At 39.3% G+C, this 17,896-nt stretch overlaps 1 protein-coding gene across 4 annotated transcripts in view; it reads right to left on the bottom strand.

The window, feature by feature from the left end:
- rps6kal (ribosomal protein S6 kinase a, like) overlaps positions 1 to 15,433 on the bottom strand; it is a 40,041-nt gene extending 24,608 nt beyond the window's left edge. The window contains exons 1-10 of one of the 4 annotated variants that reach the window (XM_061901762.1): positions 15,156 to 15,433; positions 14,886 to 15,037; positions 11,023 to 11,082; positions 10,831 to 10,947; positions 10,675 to 10,756; positions 10,510 to 10,590; positions 6,643 to 6,722; positions 6,033 to 6,139; positions 3,761 to 3,798; positions 3,319 to 3,461 (exon numbers count right to left, since the gene is read on the bottom strand). In XM_061901762.1, the coding sequence (XP_061757746.1) occupies positions 3,319 to 3,461; positions 3,761 to 3,798; positions 6,033 to 6,139; positions 6,643 to 6,722; positions 10,510 to 10,590; positions 10,675 to 10,756; positions 10,831 to 10,947; positions 11,023 to 11,082; positions 14,886 to 14,912 (735 nt within the window). In that variant the 5' untranslated portion in view covers positions 14,913 to 15,037; positions 15,156 to 15,433. Of the gene's footprint in view, positions 1 to 3,318; positions 3,462 to 3,760; positions 3,799 to 6,032; positions 6,150 to 6,642; positions 6,723 to 10,509; positions 10,593 to 10,674; positions 10,757 to 10,830; positions 10,948 to 11,022; positions 11,083 to 14,885 lie in introns of those variants that run through there. The other 3 variants (XM_061901761.1, XM_061901763.1, XM_061901764.1) reach the window with 3 other exon arrangements.
- Between the last annotated feature and the right edge of the window lie 2,463 nt (positions 15,434 to 17,896).

Genomic DNA, 17,896 nt, shown 5'->3' with positions numbered 1-17,896 from the left:
ACACCAAGGGGAGCTCCACAAACCACGTTAAACCCATATTCTGATCTAACAAAGGTCTTAACTCATTCTCCTTCTATGCCACATCAATGTGGAATGCACTCCCAACAGGTGTAAAAGTAAGTGCATCTCTATCCTCCTTCAAAGCCGCACTAAAACAACACCTTCTGGCGAATTCAACCCTTTACTAACACCCTCACCCCTCCACATCCCATCTCCCCGGATTGTAAATAACCAAATGTAAATAATCAAATGTATTTCTAATGTACATACTTGTTCTTATGCTATCTGAACCCATTATGTTCTCTGCTCGCTGTACATATCCTACTAGGTCAGACCTACACTGTTTCAATGTCCATTTCTCTGATGATGCAATTGTTGATGACTGAAGTGTTGATATCAACCAAACCCTCCTAATCCCACCCCCTGGATTGTAAATAATGTAAATAATTCAATGTATATACTCTGATGATTAACTTGTGTGATGACTGTATTATGATGATAATGTATATTTGTACCATGAATTGATTTACAAGTCGAAAAACTTTATCCGGGTGTTACCATTTAGTGGTCAATTGTACGGAATATATACTGAACTGTGCAATCTACTAATAAAAGTTTCAATCGAACAATCAAAGCCTGTGGATTAAAGTAAAGTAAAGTAAAGTGCATTCACGTCACACTGACACAAACTTTTATTAGCGTGTGTAACTTTGAGGATGAAATATTATTGTGTTACAAACTTTTATGTAGTGTTGCTTTCTTATTTGTGATTATTTTAAGATGATTATCAGATCTAATACATGTGTCCTTTTTTATTATGCATAGCGATGGCACCTGATGTACCATATTTTTCGGACTATAAGTCGCGTTTTTTTTTGTAGTTTGGCCGGAGGTGAGACTTGGCCAAACTATAAAAAAAAAAAATAAATAAATGAATAAATTTAAAAAAAAATAATAATAAATATATATATATACTTTTCCTCACCCCCCGCTGGACTGTGGAGAAGACTGCGACTTATAGTCCGAAAAATACAGTAAAAGTGACAGCTTGTTGTAAATACAACAACAACAAAAAATGAAAAAAACTTAAAAAAATAACGAAATTTGTATCATTTGTCCAGATTCTTAATGGTCCTACTGGACTGACCCAATTAGAAACCGTTACCAAAAACTACCGGCACTTGGTACAAATTCATACTTTTAAGTCAGAAATACTTGTCTTCATGGGAGCTAATAAACTACGTATCGCCAAAGTAGGACCAGGAATAGCTAAACACGCTACCCCACACACCGCAGGCTAGAGTTCTTGAATGTAAACAGAGATGAGCAGATCGATACAAATAGCGACAGTTACGATAACAAATATATAACAGGTCAATAGTACAGTGGTTAGATTGATATTTTGTATTACAATTATTTTGTCATTGTTGTTATTGTAAGTTACAGTTTATTTCGAACATGCATACATTTACAATCTAATGCAAAACATATTTCCAGTTGTTTGATAACAGCACATACGAAAAGGGGTAAGAAGAAGCAGAACTTATTTAATCCTACCCCTTTTCAGCTCTTAGCAGTTTTATCGAATTTCTTTGTTATTTTTAACAGAACACAGAATATATGAATAAATAAATACATATACCATAACCAAGTAAATAAATAATACATATCGTACAAATAATACATACAAACATATAGTACACAATAATTAAAGTTCTCATAAATACTGTAAATAGTTAAGTAATTTATGGTTTACCTAGGGAGATCAATGAGAATTTAAAAAAATAAATGTTAAACAAATATTGTTGTTGGGAAGTACAGTGGTGCAGGGGTTAGTGCCGGTGCCTCAAACTCAAAGGTTCTGGGTTCGATCCACGGTTTCAGGGTCTTTTTGTGTGGAGTTTGCATGTTCTCCCTGTGTACTCGGGTACTCCGGCTTCCACCAACCTCCAAAGACATGCACCACGGGAAAGGTTGATTGGCAACACTAAATTGGCCCAAGAGTGTGAATGTTGTCTGTCTATCAGTGTTACTTGTCCGAGGTGTACACCTCCTTCCGCCAGAATACAGCTAGGATAGGCTCCACCGCAGATGGGACCCCCAAAAGTGACAAGCGGTAGAAAAGGGATGGAAAATATTGTTTAAAAAACTCAGGAAATAAATCCCTGGACACAGGAGGGCTTTGAAGGTGAACTGCACTTTTTGGGGAATTTTGCCAATCGTTCACAATCCAAGAAGACAAATGTTTTGGGTTTTTGTGCATTCTTATGTAAAAATCAGTTATTCCTTGGTGGCTAGCAATGCAGCTACTGGAAGCAATCAACTCTACCTCTAAATCACTTTAAAAATGCATAAAAAACAACACTTCATTTACGTTCCGTAACCTGTATAATAAACAGGCTGCAGCAACATTGTAATTGTAGGAGCGAACACTGAGGAACTCTTTTTCTAGTGTAGTAACACATTGGCATGCTTCGGTATTAGCCGTAAAAGCTAGTTACAGAAAGAGATAAGCTAGCTTTTACGACAACACGAAACAGAGTTTGTAATGCACAACATTGCGACAGGACACCAATCTGTACTGACTGAAAAACATTAATCATATTACAGAATGTGGTAAGTATTAGCCTAAATTTCATGTTTTGTTTGTAAACAGCTAGCCAGACAGCATATGTACTTATCTTCAAAACAGAAGATAAAGTGCTTATTACATTTTAACAGAAGCGTAAATAAAAACATGTAACAAACAAATAGTAACCAGGTATTGACAGTAATCTAGCAAGGAAATTAACGAAATAGTTTTAAAAAATTGATACAACCAAGTTAGGAGCATTTGTAACCCATTTTGAAATGGTTTTATTATTATTTGCATATACCAAATTATATACTGTGACTTGTGATACACATTGTTATTGCAGTACGCTGTAATACATATCACAATATAGATTTTACGTTTTATCACCCTGATCTGTTTTTTTTACTGATATCGAACATATATCCAATATCAATATTGTACCGGGACACCCCATAATAATAATACATTAATCATGATTCATTTTCTATATACTATGGAAATACAGGATATTATTGTGTACCCCAAGAAAGACATATTTCAATTTGTGAAAAAATGTTGAAGTCCTGGTCGGATCCGGGACACCCCCTAATAATAAATAATCATCATTCATTTTGTATATATTATGGAAATACAGGACATTATTTTGTGCCCCGAGAAAGAGACATATTTAAATTTCTGAAAAGATGTCGGAAGCCCTGGTCAAAGTTACAGATGGTGAGCAAGTGATAAAAATGTTTACATACCATCAGTACTCCCAGCGACCACCAGTCGGCACTTTGCGTGTGTCCTCTTCTGTTGACCACCTCAGGGGCCATATACTCTACCGTACCACAGAAAGAATAAGCCTTCTTATCAGCATCCACTGACTCTTTGCTCAGGCCAAAATCTGCATACAATGACATCCAATTATGTCACATTGGGACAGACAAAAAAGTTGCAGGTGTATCCAGAAGTTGCAGGATAGATAAAAAAGCATACACATAGAAGTGAGGGGGTTGTAACCGTTTCCTTATATTTATTTTTGGATTCAAAAGAATGTTAATGACTGTATAACATTTGAAAATAAAATTTTCCACAAACTTGTGTATTCAAGGATTTTTTACAATAAACTCACATGAGTAATTTTAGATGACTTTGTATACGACTTTCAACTCATACGAGACAGTACAATATGTAAAAACATACCTGTTAACTTTACATGTCCAGCTTCATCAAGTAAGATACTGGAAAAAAAGAGAGCAAATTGTCCATGATGGAAAGCTTCAAATCATTCTTTACAACCTTTTTACCACTTACTCTGATATTTATACAAAAGTCGTACTTTTCTCTTTAATATGCCAAGAGGCAAAAGCAAAAAGAGAGCTTTAAGTCTTCAGTCAATAGGAGGGTTGCATATGACGTGACATCAGTTTTTCTTCCTCGCAGCTTAATTCACACAATGGTCAAGCAGCTTGAGCATAGCATTAAAACAAGTGAGAGTGAGTGTAGAGTTTGAGCAGAACATGCCGTATTGCTGTTCGGTTCTTGGATGTTCTAATTGTTCAAATAGAGGGATAGGGAAGAGCTTTCATAGGGTGGCGCAAAAAGTGTTTCATAAAGGTAGGGAAAAAAAACAAAGTAATGGAAGAAAATGGGTCTTAATAATATCACTTTCATCATCTTGTGGAATACAATTGGACCATGCTTGTGTTGGAAACGATCACTTTGTAAAATGTTTGTTTGAACATTAGATTTTTTTGAGAAACTTTCTGTTATGCAATTGAGTTTATTCTTTACTATATTACTCGTGTTTGATAGCAGAACTAAACATGAAGAAAGGACAAGAGATCGCATTAGTTTGTGTTCTTTTGTGGTTACAATGCCTAAAAATGCTGTGACTAGGAAGACCTGGTGGTGAAAATGAACTAACGTCACGTTAAGTCCTCGTAATAAATATTCTGATTGTTGTTCCAATCCACCGTATTTTCGTTGCTGATTTTCATAACAAAAACTAAAAGCTTAGTCGTTGTACCGTAAAGCCAAATGCTTTGTTCGAAACGGATGACCACATTATAGCGTCTTTGTTAGCATCAAGAAAACATTATTTATAGTATTAGTAAAGATGTACAAAGATGATGATGATGTTTTACGAGTCGGTGGTGGCGGCTGCTTTCTTATATGCCGTGGCTTGCTGGGGCAGCGGGCTGAGAGTGAGGGACGCAAACAGACTGGACAAGTTGGTAGAGAAGGCCAGTAATGTGGTGGGAGTGGAGCTGGACTCTCTGGCGGTGGTGTCAGAGAGGAGAAGTCTAGCAAAACTCCTAGCCATTATGGACAACACCTCCCACCCACTACACTCGGACCTTGCGGAGAGAATTAGCACGTTCAGTGGAAGGCTCAGACTCCCTAAATGCAACATGGAACGACACAGGTGGTCCTTCATACCGACAGCCATCAGACTGTATAATGCATATGTTCCTTCTTGACTGCACTTAAATGTGGAATATATTTATACTATTCATATATTATATATTGTATATATATGTTATATATTATTTATTATTATTGTTGTCTATTGTGAGCGAATTGTGGTGCTGAATTTCCCCCAGGGATCAATAAAGTACTTTCTATTCTATTCTAAAGAAGATGAATAAATCTCTCATAGGCACAACTGCATAAATTATATTTTGATATCATTAGTAATAATTCATGCTGAACAACAGGGATATTACAGTGAAGTGAAGTGAATTATATTTATATGGCGCTTTTTCTATAGTGACTCAAAGCGCTTTACACAGCTAAATAATAAGACAAAATATGAACTTTCACACCATAACAACATTTGTAGACATTAATTTTATATGAGACTAATATTTGTAGCAGGAAATCAACTGCAAACCAACTTTTCTTTTTCATGATTAGCGGCATGATCATGGCAACATGGCACTTGTTATGTCTCTCAAATACAGTACTTACAGATACACGCATAAGTATAACTTTTGTCTTTCACCGATTAATGTTTTATTTGTGGATCCCTCTAGATGTAAATACATGTGCCTTCAATCTTTTCTTCTCTAAATACTGTGTCAAGTGAAGTGAAGTAGCAGTAACCTCTTGGTCATAATAAATGGTTTTAATCTGTAAAAAAAAAATACTTTTTGAGGGTAAAAATCCACTGCATCCCATTTAAATTGTTTTCATTATCGCTTTTATATTTGCCTCTAAACCTTTCAAAATACGCCCAAATATGCACTAATTCGGGTATATTAACAGTAGCCTAATGGGCCTTAAATCATCGCCTGAAACCCGGATGTGCCTATAAGTGACGTGATTGCAACCCACCTATACTGTATAGAAAATCTCTCTTTAAGTGGTTTTACAAACAGTTATTAAATTCAAGAAGCAAAACCAAGCATTTTGTTAAGAGGGGACAGGGATATGTGTGTGCAAGTTCAAAGGTAAAAACAAGGTCTCATACTTTTCTGGCTTGAGATCTCTGTAAACTATGCCCAAGTTGTGCAGATGGTCGAGGGCCAGGGCCAGCTCTGCAAGGTAGAATTTTACATCTTCCTCTGTAAACATAACCTGTACAGAACTGGACAGATTTACTCTCTGAACTCAGAGGAAGACATTTCAGTAGTGAGCTAAGATATCAGTAATTACAAGGAAATAAAACAACAATAAAAATAAGTGTTATTGTCACTATGTGATCATTTCAAAGTAATGTGATTCTGTATAATGTAGATTTGACATTGCGAACAGCTATTGCTTTGTTTTTAAGACATGCTTTCAACAAAAAATCTATCACGACAAAAATCTTTAAAAAAATAACAGATCAGGGCCACAGACCGACAAGCAATTAGTACTATGAATGCAGAAAGTGTTTCCTTGAGAAATTACCATCAAAACATGATTAAATGTAGAGACAAATAGAAGAGACATGACTTGACAGTGCCTGCCAGAGTTAATTAAAATACTGGTGAATGTTAAAGAAACACACAATTTGCTTTTCACACGGACGGATAAAAAAATATCGGAGGGCTATATTTTAGGTAAAATGAGAATGGTAAAACGGGACTTAATCTTACCTCTTTGGATAAGCGAGTGAATACATCCCCTCCCCTGAGAAAGTCCAGTATTAAATATAGTTTCCCTTCAGTCTGAAAGGCTGTCAAAACAAGGAAACAGTGTATTTTATTTATTATTATTATTTAGTAATGTAAGTCAATCAACAACCAATAATAAATAGTCAAAAAGAAGCCGAAGACAAGGATAAAATTTAATACACCTATAATAAACGACAACTCCTCCAATATACTAATATACTGTAGGTATAATACTATTAATGACATGAACAATTAAATATGTTGAATGTTGCAGTGTAATCATACATAATCCTAAACATCCATCCATCCATCCACTTTCTACCGCTTATTCCCTTTGGGGTTGCGGGGGGCCCTGGTGCCTATCTCAGCTACAATCGGGCGGAAGGCGGGGTACACCCTGGACAAGTCGACACCTCATTGCAGTAATACTAAACATTACACAATAATTCTGTATAATATATATATATATGTATTTTTTTTTCCCTTGGCCTCAGTCTGCACCCCCACTCCAGGGCCTAGGCTAAGACCAATTTTTTAATTTTATTTTAATCTTCTCTATTTTTTACTCAATACAATATGGCAAAAGCTTCCTCTCCCCTTTGTTTAACGTTTTTGACACATATTCAAAATCGAAAAAGAGTAGTTAACCTTCCGTAAAAACATTTTTTAAAACATTGGCTCTACACTAAAATTCTTACAAAATTAAAACAGTGGCGCTAAAGTTGTTATATATTTTTTTTCTGTCAAAAATAACGAGTTCACTCACGTGATTAATTACAAACTTATATCACATTAATCATCCATTAATTTTTTTACCATTTTAATTTTTTTAACATGTACTGTTCAGGCACTCAGGCAAATCATATTGTTGATGTAGTTGCCCATGTCTGATGTACAGATTTACTTTACAAAAGACAAGGGTGGGGTACTTCAATTGGTGATTTATTTGTATTTCACTTAAGCAAAAGGATTTATTTAATGTTTGGCACAGCCGGATCAGAACAGGAGGGGATAGAAAGAAGAAAAAGAAGTCGGGAGGTGGGAATGCGGGGACAGGAGGGGGATAAGACAGAAATATAACAACAACAACAACAAAAGATAATTAGCAAATATCTGCGGGGGTGGGGGGGGGGGTGTTGAGGGGGATGTTGGAGCCTATCTCAGCTGCACACGGGCAGTAGGCGGGGTACACACTGGACAAGTCGCCATGCAAATATGATACAAAAAATGATAGTAAAGAACCAGAAAGTGAAGGAGATAGTAAACCATCCATCCATTTTAAACCGCTTATTCCCTTTTGGGGTTGCGGGGGGTGCTGGCGCCTATCTCAGCTACAATCGGGCGGAAGGCGGGGTACATCCTGGACAAGTCGCCATCTCATCGCAGGGCCAACACAGATAGACAGACAACATTCACACTCACATTCACACACTAGGGCCAATTTAGTGTTGCCAATCAACCTATCCCCAGGTGCATGTCTTTGGAAGAGGAAGGAAGCCGGAGTACCCGGAGGGAACCCACGCATTCACGGGGAGAACATGCAAACTCCACACAGAAAGATCCTGAGCCTGGGATTGAACCCAGGACTGCAGGACCTTCGTTTTTTGTGAGGCAGACGCACTAACCCCTCTGCCACCGTGAAGCTCGTGAAACACAAAAATGACAATACACATTGTCGCACAAAAAAAATTAAACAATAAAAATACCAATATAAATAACACACTGATAATGGATAATAAATACATCTTTTATCAACAATACAATCGTTTCAAATGCAACAATACTGATATGTAATGAAAACTTGAAAATACAAAAGAAAGCAAATAAATGTAGGGGAATAAAGAGAAGCGGACAATATTAACCTTATGAATTGATATAGTATAAATAGGTGACACTTTTAGTGTGCCGTATTTTACCCAGTTTCCCCTGGGAGGAACAACGTTAATATACACTATATTGGCAAAAGTATTTGGCCACACACCCTAATGATCAGAATCAGGTGTACTAATCAGTTGGCCTGGCCACATGTGTATAAAATTAAGCACTTTGGCATGGAGACTGTTTCTACAAACATTCGTGAAAGAATGGGCCGCTCTCAGGAGCTCAGTGATTTCCAACGTGGAACTGTCATAGGATGCCACCTGTGCAACAAATCCAGTCGCGAAATTTCCACGCCCCTGAATATTCCAAAGTTAACTGTCGGCATTATTAAAAGAAAATTGATGAGTTTGGGAACAACAGCAACTCATCCACATAGTGGTAGGCCACGTAAACTGACAGAGAGGGGTCAGCGGATGCTGAACGCATAGTGCAAAGAGGTCGCCGACTTCCCGCACAGTCAGTAGCTAGAGAGCTCAAAACTTCATGTGACAATCCAAATAGCCTACGTACGGTACGCAGAGAGCTTCATGGAATGGGTTTCCATGGCCGAGCAGCTGCATCCAAGCCATACATCACCAAGTCCACTGCAAAGCGTCGGATGCAGTGGTGTAAAGCACGTAGCCACTGGACTCTAGAGCAGTGGAGACACGTTCTCTGGAGTGATGAATCATGCCAGTGCACAAAACAAAGTCCATAAAGACATGGATGACAAAGTCTGATATGGATGAACTTGACTGGCCTGCTCAGAGTCCTGACCTGAACCCGATAGAATACCTTTGGGATGAATTAGAACGGAGACTGAAAGCCAGCCCTTCTCGACCAACATTAGTGTTTGACCTCACCAATGCGCTTTTGGAAGAATGGCCGAAAATTCCTATAAAAACATTCCGCAGCATTGTGGCTAGCCTTCCCAGAAGAGTTAAAGCTATAACAGCTGCAAAAGGTGGACTGACATAATATTGAACCCTATGGGTTAGGAATGGGATGGCACTTCAAGTTCATATGCAAGTCAGGGTGTGTGGTCAAATACTTTTGGGAATAAAGTGTATATTGAGTAAATTATATATTTTTAGAAAAATAATAATAATACTTATATATATCCATATATCCATTTTCTACCGCTTATTCCCTTCGGGGTCGCGGGGGGTGCTGGAGCACATACATACATACATACATATATATATATATATATACACACACACACATTATATATATATATATATATATATATATATATATATATGCTGAGATATATATATACACACACACACACATATATATATATATATATATATATATATATACACACACATATATATATATATATATATATATATTTATGTATATATATATATACACACACACAAACACATGTATATATATATATATATATATGCTGAGATATATATATATACATATTTTTTTTTTTTTTTACTGCGATGAGGTGGCGACTTGTCCAGGGTGTACCCCGCCTTCCGAAAAGAGAATAAGCGGTAGAAAATGGATGGATATATATATATATATATATATATATATATATATATATATATATATATATATATAGGGCTCTAATTTAGCCAACTCACTTTTTGAAAATACCTTAGCAAATTCAACGATTAGAACATTACATCATCCCCCACATCAACAAAATTGTGATCCTGTGACAAACAGGGACATTATTATTTCTGATCACTGCATGATGATGCATATTCGGTTGGTCGTGAGTTCAAACCCCGGCTGAGTCATACCAAAGACTATAAAAAATGTGACCCATTACCTCCCTGCTTGGCACTCAGCATTAAGGGTTGGAATTGGGGGTTAAATCACCAAAAATGATTCCCGGGCGCGGCACCGCTGGGTCAAATACAGAGAATAATTTCGCCACACCTAGTGTGTGTGACAATCATTGGTACTTTAACTTTAACTAGAATCACGTGAACCCAATTACATACTTGCCCATTCTCTTACCATAGTGCAATTTCACTATGAAGGGATGATTGACCTCCACTAAGATATCTCTCTCCATCTTAGTGCGAACTCTGTCCCTGACTGGTCAACAAAAAAAGAAGGAGAAATGGTTTATTGTCAACTTTGACCATTAGTGATGTGTATTCTTATGAAAAGTCATCTTACCTTTCAATGATGCCTTTTTTAGAACTTTCATTGCATATAACTGACTGGCATCTGGACCAATAATTTTTCTTACTAGAAATACCTGGTCAAGCAAAAATACTTCAGGACGATGACTACAGAGAAAAAACGTATAGTTTGGTTTGTGTTCTTACTCACTTTGCCAAACGAACCCTGACCCAAGACTTTCAAGAGCTCAAACTGTGACGGATCTGCTTTTTCGCAGCCCTCTTTCACATGGTGAGTGATAGGAATCTCTTTGTAGGTCTCCTCATCCTAGACAAACACACACAAAACGTAAGCCAAATACACATAGATCCTACATGCATTGTGGCCTCTGTCATTTCTTACACAGTGTGTATAACATTCTCCCTCCTCCATAGGTTCATCCATGATTTGATGTCCATTTACCTGCAGCCACAACAACAAACGACAATAAAATTACATAATATGAGTCGATGGGGAAACACAAACCTCAAGGAAAGCATGTGCATAGAAGCTTTTAACAGAAAAGAAATGCAGCTCCTGCACGCCCACGTGAATGACGAACAAATCCACAGATAAAAATGATGAGTCACAATGCAATAACAGAGCACTTTCACCAGCATGTACGTCTATTTGTTGATAAACAGTATGCAATCCATGCTTCAAATCTTATGCAGCAGCATAGCTGCCATGATATCAGCGATCTGACCTAAGCGGACCCATACCTAACCGGACACAACGTTGGACAGGCTATCACAATGATCTACAATGACTTTGCCTTGATTCATGGCAGTAGACCATCTTAATTAATAAGAGTTTATTAACGAAAACAAAGAGCTCTGCTGTATTACTTTTTGAGTGCATTTAAAACGCAAAGGAATATTAATAGTAGAAAAAAGCAGGCAATTGCATAACATTATGTATATGTATCATGTATGTAGATTTGATTAAGGACGCACAGGTCTGCAGATTTCAATTGAGAGGTGTGGCTTGCTGCTGTATGATGTATTTTGTCTAGTGTTTGTGTGTGTTGAATTCCATCAAGCCTCTGAAGAGAGAGGATGAGTCATAGCACTACGCAAGCCCACTCAGTGGGTGGAGCCACAGACATTGACATGCGCTCACTCACATCCACAGAACCCAGGCCAGCAAATCCCTTTCCAATATGGTTTAGCTCCACAAACTGAACATTACTTTATGATATACAAAACGCAAAGTCAAAAGATATAAAACAAACCATTGCGGCACATTTGTGAGGTCTATGAAATGTTCAAGCTACAGCCACTAACACATTAATCTTCACTCCCACCTCTGCTGTGGCTCATCACAGCTTGCAACAAGAGTGCAGCCTACACTGACAGCATGGCAGGCATTTTTTTCTGTCATTTTACAAAACGTGCAATGGATCATTTCACCAATGCGTAATGCTCTTTTAACACGGTTTTGTTTAACTGTCATACATGGTGCAAAACTGATGCAAAGTGGATTAAAAGGGTAGTCCAGTTTAAGCGGTTAATCTAGATGTTTACTTCAGTGCTCCAGTTGTCTGTTCGCAGTAAATGTGCCTTTTCCAGTGGATATTAGTGTTTTGGCAGTAAGTCATGCATAACTATATATTTAATTACATTGCTACCGGTGCACTGTAGATGAGGTTTTATTATTTACGTATAAAATACTAAATGGTTTAGCACCATCATTTTTTTGCTGATTGTATTGTACCCTATGCTCTGTCCAAAAATCGCCGTTACAAGAACATTGGCTTATTAGCGATTCTCAGGCCCCAAAAAATGACAGCTGGCTCGAGAGAGTTTTCTACACAGACTCCAGCACTCTGGAGTGCCCTAATAGCAACAGTTACAGATGTCGAGAAGCATTAAAGTCCCTCCTTTAAAGTCACCTATATACTCTAGCTTTTTAATTGACTATTTTTACACCAGTTGATCCGCCGCTTCTCTTTTCTGCCCCCCCTCTCATGCATGGAGAGGTACGAGGGCGCCACGGATAATCTCTGGAGATGTACCAGTCTGGGGGATGCGATAGCTGTTTTACGTCGCGACTTGGAATGAACCACTCCTCTATGACCAAGACCTCTTATCACCCTGTGCTTACCCCCCATGGAATAGACTCACATTGTCATGAATAATGCAATAACTGTACAAAATTGGCATCAATTGTAGCCGGTCACCCAGCAGTGTGGTCGCACATCTGCGGCCCCTTCCGAGGTTTATTCTTCTTCTTGTTTTGGGCTTTTGGAATTTTTCCTTGCCCGGATGAGGGTTTAGATCAGGGGATGTTAGTGGATTGTGCAGCCCTTTGAGGCACTTGTGATTAAGTAATTAAGTAATACATTGATTGGTATTTTACGAGGTAGATGTGTTTTAATTGTAATCCTTGTCTTTACAATAATAGTTTGCCGCAAATACAAAAAGATTGAGCTGTTATATTTTGGTTGTGAAAATAATTTGTTTCTCAATTTGAATCATCTTACAGTGCCCAAAGCAGCTTTGAACAGGTTAAAAGTGCACCAGATGTGGTTTTAATAGCACTGCATTGCATTATTTTTTACCATGTAACACACACAGGAAGTTTATATGCTAAAGCATAACTTACTTCACTTCAATCAATGTTTATTTATATGGCCCTAAATCACCAGTGTCCCAAAGGGCTGCACAAACCACGACGACATCCTCGGTGGAGCCCACATAATGGCAAGGAAAACTCACCCCAGTGGGACGTCGGTGACAGTGAGAATGATGACTATGAGAAACCTTGGAGAGGACCGCATATGTGGGCAACCCCCCCCTCTAGGGGACCGAAAGCAATGGATGTCGAGCGGGTCTAACATGATGCTGTGAAAGTTCAATCCATGGTAGATCCAACACAACCGTGAGTATCCAGTCCAAAGTGGATCCAACACAGTAGCGAGAGTCCCGTCCATAGTGGAGCCCAAAGGAAACCATCCCAAGTGGAGGCGAGCGGTCCATCCAGGGTCCCGAATCTGGACAGCTAGTACTTCAACCATGGCCACCGGACCCCCTCCACAAGGGACAGTGGGACAGAGGAGGAAAAAGAAAAGAAACGGCAGATCAACTGGTCTAAAAAAGGGGGTCTATTTAAAGGCTAGAGTATACAAATGCGTTTAAGGTTGGACTTAAATGCTTCTAGAGGTAGCATCTTGAACTGTTACCAGGAGGCCATTCCAGAGTACTGGAGCCTGAATGGAAAACGCTCAACAGCTGTTGTAAGCATTTCAGCAATCTCGCGCACTTTAAAAAGTATACGTCATTTCCATTGTGCGCAATCAATCAAGACGAGATTTAAGACGAGATTTTGTGGATGGTTTAGTCAGTAACCCTACATTATCATATTTTATAAATAGAAAACCAAGTTGTGGTAGTAGTTTAGTCAGTAGTTTAGTCGTGGATGTACACTATATAGTGGTTAGGGTTGGGGTTAGGGTTGGACTGATTTGAGGGCAATACTCGGTTATAATATCCTGACTACAAATGAATAGATTTACATGAGTATTTAATCACTTATTTTGACACCAAAAACATGTATTTGCGCCCATTGATTTGCAAAATGTGCACCACACATTATTCAAATATGTAGCTGGAAGCAAATTGCAAAAAGATTGCGCATTATACAAACATACAACATTGCCCGCAGACTTTTTTGGGGCTCTGGGAATCACTGATAAGCCGGAATCCATTGAACGCAGGTTTCTTGCTCCAGACAAGCCTGCACTATGTTGTGTGTTAACTTCCTAAATACGTGTTGGTGCACGGTGAGGACACAAATAACCAGTCCACCAAGTTATGGTATTGAAAACAACTCAGAAGAAAAAGTTACTGGGCTTACGAGCTGTCACAACCAAACTACATGCTAATGCTACAGACGCTAAGCTAGGAGAAAACTCCTTTGGAGAAGTGTAAATGGCAACAAAAGCCACAATGAAACTGTGCGTTCTTGGGTGAACAGTACAAGGTCCTTGAGTGGTTCTAGAAGCTTCCACAAGTCCAATTTCAAAGCGATACGCCGAGACAGCGCGATACAAATAAACATCTAACCAGCTGTTAGCATTAGCTGGCGTGTTAGCATGCATCGCGATGCGCCGCAGGTCGTGACGCGAGTTTAAGGCAACCTTTCACCGGGACAAACTATACCAGCACTGGGCGAAAAAAGCCTTAAAAAAACAACATTGAGCGAGCAAAAATGTACAACCATACCTCACTACTAACGCTGTTTATATCCATGTTGTGCCAGGATTCCGGTGTAAATCTAAGGCATCGTAGTCCACCTAGACCCCCGATCCAAAGTGCATGTTTCCCCCGGCTGCTCTGCTCGGTCGTCCGGAGGGAAGCTGCGTGACCGTGGGTCACTATCCGGGGGGATTTGGGTGTCGGTGAGGGAGGATATGTTGTCAATAAGGGGACCATGCGCTCTGCAACAGCACCGCTACCCTGCCATAGATGCGAATATGGCGGCTACTGTGGTACCTGGGCAGTGGATGAGTTTGTTGACGTAGTTATGACGCAACTCAGTTAAGGATTTCCCTTCGTCCACTCCGAAGCCGCGGCTCTCGACGCCAATAAGCGCTGCCCTTGCGAACAAGACGACTTGCTGGTGAATGACGCCAAATAAATGAACAGATCACACCGGCTTCCTGTTGCCGTCGACTCACTGATCCCGAGAGTTTAAAGCTGAAGGTTGCAGCTTCTTGCTTTGCAGGAAATAAGAGGCTTAAAGCTCATCCACTTTCACTCCAGCTGTTTCTCTTCCACCAAACAGTCAAAGGAAATGGATGTTGTGTCTTTTTGTTTGTCGCATACACCCTCGCAACATATACGTAATTTAATCATTTATTTAATTATTGACATTAGTAATGCTGCGGTGGAATTTGTAATACATCATACAAATAGGGATGGTTTACATTTAAATCCATAGGGCAGTGGTCTCCAACCACCGGTCCGGGACACATTTGCAACATGTGTTGTGCCGAATTATGCACCCCCGCCGTAAAATGCACCCCCTGGCGGGAGCGCGCTTACGTCACTCGGTTGCGTCACCCGTCTCGAAAAGTAGCTAAAACTTGGGTTATTCACCTTGTTATGTACATTTTTATGCCGAAAGAGGCAATTTTAGCCGAGTTTAGCTACTTTTCGAGACGGGTGACGCAACCGAGTGACGTAAGCGTTCTCCCGCCAGGGGGTGCATTTTACGGCGGGGGTGCAGAATTCGGCACAACACCGGCCCGCAGAGAAACATTCGTGTACAAAACCTGTTTCCATTTGAGTTGGGAAATTGTGTTAGATGTAAATATAAACGGAATACAATGATTTGCAAACCATTTTCAACCCATATTCAATATAGTGCACTACAAAAACAAGATATTTGATGTTCAAACTCATAAACTTTTATTTTTTTTTGCAAATAATAATTAATTTCGAGGGGCTTCACGGTGGGAGAGGGGTTAGTGCGTCTGCCTCACAATACGACGGTCCTGCAGTCCTGGGTTCAAATCAGGCTCGGGATCTTTCTGTGTGGAGTTTGCATGTTCTCCCCGTGAATGCGTGGGTTCCCTCCGGGTACTCCGGCTTCTTCCCACTTCCAAAGTTGATTGGCAACACTAAATTGGCCCTAGTGTGTGAATGTGAGTGTGAATGTTGTCTGTCTATCTGTGTTGGCCCTGCGATGAGGTGGCGACTTGTCCAGGGTGTACCCCGCCTTCCGCCCGATTGTAGCTGAGATAGGCGCCAGCGCCCCCCGCGACCCCGAAAGGGAATAAGCGGTAGAAAATGGATGGATGGATGGAATTAATTTCGAATTTCATGGCTGCAACACATGCCAAAGTAGCTCGGAAAGGGCATGTTCACCACTGTGTTACATCACCTTTTCTTTTAAAAACACTCAATAAATGTTTGGGAACTGATGAAACTAATTGTTGAACCTTTGAAAATTGAATTTTTTCCCATTTTGCCCCGGGGCGGCATAGCTCGGTTGGTAAAGTGGCCGTGCCAGCAACTTGAGGGTTGCAGGTTCGATTCCCGCTTCCGCCATTCTAGTGACTGCCGTTGTGTCCTTGGGCAAGGCACTTTACCCACCTGCTCCCAGTGCCACCCACACTGGTTTAAATGTAACTTAGATATTGGGTTTCACTATGTAAAGCGCTTTGAGTCACTAGAGAAAAGCGCTATATAAATATAATTCACTTCACATTCACTTCACCATTCTTGTTTTATGTAAAATTCAGTCGTTTAACAGTCCGGGGTCTCCGCTGTCGTATTTTACGCTTCATAATGCGCCACACATTTTCCATGGGAGACAGGTCTGGAGTGCAGGCGGGCCAGGAAAGTACCCATAGTCTTTTACTACGAAGCCACGCTGTTGTAACACGTGGCTTGGCATTGTCTTGCTGAAATAGGCAGGGGCATCCATGATAACGTTGCTTGGATGACAACATATGTTGCTCCAAAACCTGTATGGACCTTTCAGCATTAATGGTACCTTCACAGATTTGTAAGTTACCCATGCCTTGGGAACTAATGCACCGCCATACCATCACAGATGCTGGCTTTTGAACTTTGCGCCTATAACAATCCAAATGTTGTTTTTCCTCTTTGTGCTGGAGGACACCACGTCCTCTGTTTCCAAATATAATTTGAAATGTGGACTCGTCAGACCACAGAACACCTTTCCACTTTGCATCAGTCCATCTTAGATGAGCTCAGGGGTTTCAGGGTGTTGTTTATAAGTAGAGTTTTAACTTGCACTTACAGATATAGCGACCAACTGTAGTTACTGACAGTGGTTTTCTGAAGTGTTCCTGAGACCAAGTGGTGATATCCTTTACACACAGATGTCGGTTTATGATGCAGTATCGCCTGAGGGATCAAAGGTCCGTAATATCATCGCTTATGTGCAGTGATTTCTCCAGATTCTCTGAACATTTTGATGATTTTACGGATTGTAGATGGTAAAATGTTGAAAAGAATTTCAAAATACTTTGAAATAAGATTTAAATTCTATTTGACAGATTTTCTAGATTTGCCAGAATAATTGTTTTGAATTTTTATCATAATAATTTTGAATAAATATTTCACAAATATTCTTTGTCGAAAAAACAGAAGCTAAAATGAAGAATTAAATCAAAATGTATTTATTATTCTTTGCAATAAAAATAATAAATTTACTTGAACATAGATTTAAATTGTCAGGAAAGAAGAGGAAGGAATTTAAA

Source organism: Nerophis ophidion, linkage group LG05, assembly GCF_033978795.1.
Source record: "Nerophis ophidion isolate RoL-2023_Sa linkage group LG05, RoL_Noph_v1.0, whole genome shotgun sequence".
In the NCBI taxonomy this organism is placed as follows: domain Eukaryota; kingdom Metazoa; phylum Chordata; class Actinopteri; order Syngnathiformes; family Syngnathidae; genus Nerophis; species Nerophis ophidion.
This window is presented reverse-complemented; position numbering and strand designations above follow the sequence as displayed.